General features: G+C 37.6%; 1 protein-coding gene across 1 annotated transcript; it reads right to left on the bottom strand.

Annotated features, from left to right (window-relative positions):
- Positions 1 to 8,365, bottom strand: zc3h15 (zinc finger CCCH-type containing 15). Its single transcript, XM_079617627.1, has 10 exons — positions 7,832 to 8,365; positions 7,088 to 7,189; positions 6,882 to 6,990; positions 4,001 to 4,153; positions 3,654 to 3,745; positions 3,326 to 3,511; positions 3,052 to 3,198; positions 2,669 to 2,788; positions 2,340 to 2,472; positions 1 to 1,273 (listed from the first exon to the last, which is right to left on the bottom strand). Exons 1-10 carry the CDS (start codon positions 7,907 to 7,909, stop codon positions 1,080 to 1,082), a joined length of 1,314 nt encoding a protein of 437 aa, XP_079473753.1. The 5' UTR covers positions 7,910 to 8,365; the 3' UTR covers positions 1 to 1,079.
- Between the last annotated feature and the right edge of the window lie 472 nt (positions 8,366 to 8,837).

The raw sequence follows: 8,837 nt of genomic DNA, 5'->3' as shown, positions 1-8,837 counted from the left end.
AGGTATACAATCTCTTTATTTACTTTTGGATGAGTCAAAGTGTCATTTGTAACTCAATGGAGGGACAGAAAGTTCTCAGATTTCATCAAAAATATCTTCATTTGTGTTATGAAGATGAACGACAGTCTTACGGATTCTGGAACACCATGAGGGCGAGTAATGACAGAATTTTTATTTTTGGGGGAACGATCCGTTTAATTAAGAGCTACAATAAGGCATCTTAACTCAAAATCTGTATCTGATATCCTTTTATTTACAATTTCTTGTGTTGTGTTGGTGGTAGGGCAGTTTAAAACAAATGAATACAAAAGGACAGACACATTACTAGTTCATCTCACAAGCTCATCTCGGTTACTTTCCCACTTCCTGAAAACACTTTAAACATCAAATTTGACTAGTAATGATGTCGTTGTCCACATCTCCTTCTGTAAGGCCAGATGCCAGATTTGCATCCGAGATTTCACATTCAACATCTCAATCTGATCAACTGATTATTGAACACTTGAACGTCAGCACACTCATTCAGCATTTACATTCTGATCCTGATACAGGCATGCAAGTTGGTTACATGTTAAAAACTGTAATGATACCGATCAACTAATCCTTTGTCTTCATTAAAGCAACATTTAATCAGCAGAAGAGGAAACCAGATTCCAATAGTGCTTGAATGTCTTAAGAGGATTTATGCTGGATAATTTCATACGCATGACCTTACAAAGATGATCATTTAATCAAATCTTTCAAAAGAGAAGGCAGAAATATCAAATCAACAGCCTCATAAATATTTGGAGTATGTTCCCACTGTAGAACTAGACCCTCACCTGACTGTGCTTTTGGGGTAGACTGCATTAAAAAAAATAAAATAAAAAAAAAAGGGGGCAAAAAGTTAAATCTTAGAGAGAACAAGGACACCTACTCCAATCTCCCCTGTAGCGTCCCGGGACATCTCAAGTGATGAGGGTGCATATTGCAGGCAGAGCGGTTTCTGACATGGCAATACTGGTGGTAGTTATTAGTGAAAATATTGTCATTCACTTCAAGCCATGTGTAGTTCATGAATAATGCAACAGTCCCAGTCTTCATTCATCCAGGTCCAGTGTGTTGAGCTCCTCCTCCAGTTCGTCTAGGTCCTCTCCAGTGAAGAGGTTTTCATCTACTGGCACAGCCTCTGCCTCCTCCTCCTCCTCATTGGTTTCGCCGTCCTCCAGCGACTGGTCCTGGCTGTGTTCTCCGTTCTCCATGGCTCCACCCGAGGCTTCGCTCAATTTATTGTCTTTAGAGACAAAACAGAGATCAGTGACATCAGAAAGAAGCATGTGGACATGAAGAACCGAATCAGAATGACATTTATGGATAATAACCAGATCTGAGTGCGAGTTATTACCGTATGTTCATAGTTTTGCTGGTCCTGTGACTTTTAATTGTCAGGTGCGACTTATATATCAAAATTAATTCATACGGACTGAGATGAACCAATAGAAAACATTACCGTCTACAGCCGCGAGAGGGCGCTCTAGTTAGCGGAGTTGTTCAGAAGCGACACAGAGGAAGAATTCAATGGATTCAGTGTTGTGGAATGAGATCGCGGGAGCTTGGTGAACTCGCTTACCGGTAACTTGTTGGACTCACTGGCAAATGTTAATTTAGCCTATTCAGCCTCCCAGGTATATGTTCTTTATGCTATTGTGTAGCTGAATAACTGTTAATGTGTTACGTTAACATGCCGGACACCAATTCAGCCTGTTGATCTGTGTGCTATTGTGTAGTTGAATGACTTGCCTTTCCAGATTAAATGTCAGTTCTTGGATTTTGTGAAATACATTTCTAAATAAATGCGACTTATATATGTTTTTTTCCCTATTCATGACACATTTTTTGACTGATGCGACTTATACTACGGAGCGACTTATAGTCCGGAAAATACAGTAGACTCATTTAGGATGAGGTGGTCAGATACTCTAAGGCTATGTTCACACTGCAAGCATTAGATCTGACTTTTTTGTTTGGCTTTTCACAAATTTGTTTTTTTAAATGTGGCAAATATCAGATTCTAATGTAAAAGGAGTCCTGAATTGAGCTGAATGTGCAAAAGAACGATAAGACAGCGTGCAAAACGGGCTCATACAGATGTAAACATGGAGGACAGTGAAATCAGCATTTAACGCTTTCATTTATAAGCTGATGTGCCATGGAAGCTTGTGAATTTGTGCGCAGGCAATAAAGAGGACAAAGACGAGGGTGAAGTTTGCATCATTGGTCGTTATTTTCCTGTTTTATTCCTACAGCTATAGAAATAAAGGTGAATTTACTAGAAAAGATGATATTCAGAAGCATCTCACCATCTGTATCATTTGTAGGAAGAGCTTTGGCAGAAAACCTGTCCGCTGATGCCATCGTTATACCCGCGTGATCCACCTCTTTAAGGATAAATCTAGAAACGTCAAGGTCCTGAACTTCGTCTGGGTCCTCCATCTGGACAAACAATCATGTTAATAATGCTGAAAAACTAAAGAAGGAGAGTGTGAATCTAAATAAATCAGAGTATTACATGCATGTGCAACAGACAACATTTAACATCATATGACTGATTTATGATTAAGTACATTATTTGTATGTAAAATGTCTATATAGCTAAAGTCTATGAGCTAAAGGGGTGGTGTTGCATCACCTCGTAAGAAACTTCAGAGTAATCATCATCATCTTCTTTATCGTATTTTGTATCATCCGCCTCCTCATCGTCATCGTCAACAAGCTCAGGCCTGAACTCAAACACTTCCCTTCCACTGACCTGCAGGACATGAAACCATAAGATGAGTGTCATTCCACACAACAACACAAGTCTTGAAGAACCAGGACACAGTAAAACAGCAGCAAACAAGATCTGAGAGCTTTACTGCCACCCTCTGGTCAAACCATAGCATCAATTTTATTCAGAGCCAAAACAGCTTTTAATGCGAATAAGTCCCTTTTTTCAGTTGACTATGTTGAGGTCAGTGTTTTAACTGATCAGGCAAACTGAGGAGGAAAATCAGTGACAAGATTTGTACTCACTCCAAACGCTCTGCCAGCTTTGAAGTCGGCTTTCTTTTTCTCCATGTCCTGCTCGGCTTTAGCCATTTTATCTTGCCTTTTCCTTTTCTTCCAGGCTAAGAATGTTTCAAGAGTAATTCGAGTGACGTTTGCTCCCAAGGCACATCGCTACAATCATAAAAGCGGATCATTACAACATGAACATTTTTGATAAATCACTAACTGATCCAAGGACACTGTTACTTCACAATCATGTTCTGTGATGCTCTTAATAATCTCTTCGCTTTCTTCTCACCTCAGTCTCTATCAAATCCTCCAACGAGATCTCCTCCTCAGCCTTCTCCTCTTTCTTCTTATCTTTCTTCAGAACAAAGCCAACAGGAAGAGCGTGGCGGTATATACAGCTGTCAGCTCCACCGGGACAAACCCAAAACCAGCCGTATTTGTTGTTTTCAATAGCATCAAGAAAATACCTGCACACCTAAAAAATGAATATTATTTGTTAATTTATCTTTCTTGATTACAATTGAGGAAAAAGAAGAAGAAGAAAAAACAGTCAAATCACATCAATGGTAATATCAAGATGATTTGAGTGTACAACTATACTTCCTGCCAGAACTTACAATTTGTGTCTTTGCTTTTATCTTTTCAGCCTCTCCATGCTTCTTGTTCACAACCTCCTCAAGTTTCTTTTCGTCCCAATTATCCATGGTGTCTGCATCATCATAAAATCATAAATTAACAAAATTATTATTAACATGAAGGCAACCAATAGTTCAAAACCTTTTTGAAATGAACTGCATCAAAACAATAACAGACCCCTTGAAAAAAAGCAATAGTTCCACTTATGTCAATTCCAAAATCCCAAAGAAAACTTGTTAAAACATGCTAAAAGATAATTTTTCAAATGGATTAATGTACTTAATATCATACAAAATTTGTAGCCCCATGAAAGTCCTATTGGACTCACCTTTCTCCAGATCTTCATCTCTGCCGTCCACATACAAGCTTCTTTTCTCACATTTCCTCTCCAAGGTGAGGTCATGAGAGAATTTACACTTATCACCTTTGGTACACTGGCCTTGCTTAAAGAAAGCACATAACACGGACTTGGGATCCACACCTGAAATTAAGTAGAATAACAGAAATAATTAAGATGATCAGAGATAGAACAAAGAATAGAACAAAATATACAGATGGGCAATGAACAAAGCATGACATATATACATTTCAAATATATATTATCAAAAGCCTTTCAGTTCTGCGGCCATTCTGGATCGCAGAAGAAAGATCAAAACTCTTAAGAAATAAAAACCTAAAAATGAAACATTTTTCGATACTTCGTTTAACTGAAGTAATTTTTGCTTAAATGTAGTTGAATTGGGTCATCGAAGGTCAGCAGCAAAGACATTGGTAATAAAGTGACATAAAATGTACAAAGCATATTTGTATTATTTTGCAGAATCACGTAGTATTCAGTGTTTGCATTTCACAGTTTTTATTCATTTTGAGGAATACTGAATCTGTTTTTGTGCAAGTGAGATGAATAAATTAATGCTTACTTTTAGTCTAGAACTACAGTAACCATCATGTTTACACAGAGCACACAACGCCTCTGCACCTTACTCCTAATTTCTCTCAACATGGGGACAGAACAGGTGTCAGTCAATAAACGGGAAAACAAAGTAACTTGTGTTACTTATTGAAATACGCAACAATTAATTACTTTACTAGATACTTGAGAAAAGTAATTTGATTATGTAACTCGTGTGTGTGTGTGTGTGTGTGTGTGTGTGTGTATAAATATACATACTGCTGATGTTTTTCAAGACATTTGTCAAGTTTTTGTCATTGAAACACTCTTGTGTATGAGACCAATTTCCAATATAATCCCAAAACATAATTTTAGAATTGCCAACGGAGGTTTGAGCCACTGATAGCGGACTAATAGTTATTAGAAAGACAGAGAGGTTGTAATAATAAGACAGAAAAGCACGTACGTCAATATCATGTAATTTATTTATTCGTTTTAATTAATGAAAAAAAAAAAGAAAAAAAAAGTTATATTATTGACAGTAGGCTAGCCTAATAAATGAAACAGCCATTTTAACAAGTAGGCCTATCAATAGGCTATTTTTTGTTGTTGTTATATTATCTGCAATAGGCTAATAACGAAAAACCCGTGCAGCAGGACTATCAATTTATGTATATTCAGTTTAATTTTCTATTGATTATAGATAAGACTATATACTTATGTATTACAATTAAACAGCACGTTTCCATTGATTGTGAAGTTAGACATCGAAATTGGCAGATCAACCGCATGGGGCTGCATGTTAGAGTTTTTTTTTTTTTTGGGTGATCCTTGGCTTGATTTTCATTTGTACTTTTGTTTCCTAAGAGGATCAAGCTCCATTTCTTTCTTTCGCCGAAGGTGCCCAATAGCTTCTCAGGCTTGTTTCACACTTGTGCCCTCCAGCCCTGCCTCTGACAGCATTTGAACTGCAGTGCTTTTTAATGAATGGTTGCGTTGGTGTATCTTTTGGATAACCCGACTGCCCTGCTGATGCGCGGAAGCATGTTTCCAAGATAGTTCACACCCATCGGTTTGTGGGACTACCAGCAATCTCTCCTGTCAAGCTCCTCCTGTGGGGCTTTCAGTGGATGAAGATAGAAGGATGTGGCATCAGGTGAGCATTTGGCAATGTACTTTCTGAAACTTTTAACCGGATAAAGGGGGTCTCCTGGATTGGCAAACATGAATCCTCGGTAGCAGTCTTTGTTAGGATTGGTGGGCTTTTTTTTTTCTTTTTTTTTTCTGCATTATAAGACAAGCAAATATATTCATCATAATTTTCGTCTTTTTTAATGATGAATTAATGCTTTCTTAACTTTTGATTTCCTTCACGCCCCCTCCTTGCCCGGTTCAGCTGAATGTGAAACCAGACCTCGCTAACAAGCCCGGCTACTGTGTCTGGTGACAAATACAGAGCGTTACGAATGTGCTCTATTTCAGCGGTCAAAATGGGAGGATGATGAGAACTAGAGTTTTTCCCAGCCTTGCGAAACTTTTTCAGGGCGGCCCTGAATACGTCGTTGGATGATTTGAATTCTGACTGCCCAATGATGTTGTATTTGGATATATAGCGGTTCAGTCCAGCTCGTAAGGGAGAGAATAGTTGACACTGAATACTCTGCGCCTGATGCGTTTCGGACAGTGGCATTCAAAGTCCGCAGATGGGTGTTTAAAGCATCTTTTATTTTTCTTGTTATGAATTGTACCCTATTTTCCATTATTACAGTTAACTACGCGAAGTGATATGGAACGGTAATGCGGCCAAGACCTGCCTGGAACTATTTTAGCCACGCATTTCCCTGAAAATAATTGCACACCTTAGAACGTTCATCAACCAATCAGTTTCAAGCATTCAACAGCCCCGTACTATAAATACATATCTATGAACTGAAGCAACAAAGAGTGAGCCAAAATTCCTCTAGAATGATACAAGAGACTGATACTCTCATACTGAAAATTATTCTTTCAACTTATTGCTGCTAAAAGTGGCTCTAGAAGCAATTGATTCATAGGGTGTACTTAGTTTGTCACCCATGGCTTTTCCAATTTGGCCCAATGATATGGTGTAATATGTCATGTGGTGTTGTTCATCTGAGGTTGTATTTACCTAATTTTAAGACCTGTTAACAACCAGATGATTTTTATTATGTTCTGATAAGTAAAACCATAACATTCTAAAGGGTGTTTTCTTTTTCACTCCTGATTAGAATTAAGCTGCAAGATTCAAAGAAAGGTTTAAAATAAGATTTGGTCTCTCATTCAAAGGACCAGTTACCTTTGCTGACTTTCTGAGCTGCCACCACTGGCTTAAAGAGCTCGTTCAACTCAGACAACTCCTTCTTCTTGTCTTCCTTCTTTTTGTTCTTTTCAGACTCAGCAGCGACCTAAAAATAAAACAAAATACACCAAAGACATTCAGGACACTGGATTGGAAATGCAGATTTAAGATAAGCACACTAAAATCTGAGTTATGATCATTACCTGCCGAGCATTTTGCTGTCCAGACTTGACCTGTTGTGTCACAGCTTTAATGAACTTCTGTTGTTTAGCACCCTTTTTGTTTTTCAGTCCAAAGGTTTTATCCTGTCAGAAACGATTCAAATTCACAGCGACAATGAAATATTTATTTTAGAAACAGCCCATATTAAAGCAAACAAGTTACATAATCAGATAACACGTAACCAAAACTAACATCCATATTGTTTCAAGCAAGTAATTTCTTACATAAATAATATGTATAATTGGTAATGAACAAGGCATAAACGAGCGCTTAACTTTAAGACTGGGTAATAACACATATGGATTTTCACATCATTAAGGCGGTGTCTGAAAACCTAATGAGCACACATAAACTGTTGTTTTAGTCACATTCATATCAAAATTACAAGCGTAATTTGATGATGATGGTTTAAACCATAATGATGGTTTAAACATATATCTAGCTGACCAGCTCACTAGATTGAGACAGCCTGAATGTGGCTTACTAGCAGTAGACTTTGACTCTGTTCACAGTAATTTACTCTTTACTCCCCGTTAAAATGACAATAACGGGTTGACAGCTTAGTCTAGCCATATTAAACATATATACAGCTTCTTATCCCGTTATTCCATTCATTATAGATTTAAAATTTCATTAAAAGCTGCTGGAATTCGCTAGAAAGTGAATCAGAGCACAAGGCCCTGAGTTCAGCATGCTGTATGAATGCTAAAAGCCGCAAATTTCACCTCAATGATCTTCTCTTTTTTCTTCTCTTGAGTTTTCTTATTGCCTGATGCAGCTGGAGCTGGCTTTTTCGGAGGCATGGCGCTTAATGAAAACCAGTATAAAATTTAAGAAACCCAGAAGCCGAATGTACAGTGCCGTATGTTCACAGGTACGTGTAACGTTAGGCTAACCAGACTAGCAGCCGCAATGCATTCTGGGAGGTGCGGGCGCGCATGCTGTGAGCGCACGTGGCATAACAGAGCCATCTAGCGGTCGCTGATGAAAATTCTGTCCATGTTTTGTGGATCATTACTGGCACTCTTGACTACTTGAAATCTTGTCAAAAGACACAGTTCATCATACTATGTCTCATCTCATTTATGCTGAAATTATCCTGTTTCACGTGCTATCGGAATTAAGATAAATACTAGTTTCCTAGTTAAAAAAACAGGACATTGAACGGTCTCTCAAGTCTAAATTTAAATGCGACGAGCTCGTAGTCAGTAGGCCTACTTCAGAAGTGGGAAGTAGGAGATTTCCGACAGCACGTGAATGCAGCATAAGGATCTGATAGGCCTTTAAGTGATTAATTTTTATTTTTTTATTTTTTATTTTTACAATTTATTTTGGTAAGGACATTTTCATTGTTTCTATAAAAAGCTAGATAAGTGTTGTTAAGACTTTCTAACACAATTACAATGTATAATATATATATAATCTTTTTTTATGTTTGGTGTGATGGTAATACAATATTGTGGAAGTTATTTGTTGCAAAAAATACAAATTCTAAAAAACAAATGAATTAATTGACAATATGATTTTAAAGTTCTTTAACCTTTCAACCTTTAATCTTTCAACAAAAAAAGTCATTAAAGAGACAGTATAAAAACCTAGTATGACCGTGCAGTCTAGAACTGATATATCAACATTTAGGCCTATGTGAATACATTTAGGCCTAATCACTGACCACCGCGTGGTGCTCGTATGCAACGTATGATTAAAAGTAATGTCATTTATAGGATGGAG

Source organism: Phoxinus phoxinus, assembly GCF_949152265.1.
Source record: "Phoxinus phoxinus genome assembly, chromosome: 7".
Taxonomy (NCBI): Eukaryota; Metazoa; Chordata; class Actinopteri; order Cypriniformes; family Leuciscidae; genus Phoxinus; species Phoxinus phoxinus.
This window is presented reverse-complemented; position numbering and strand designations above follow the sequence as displayed.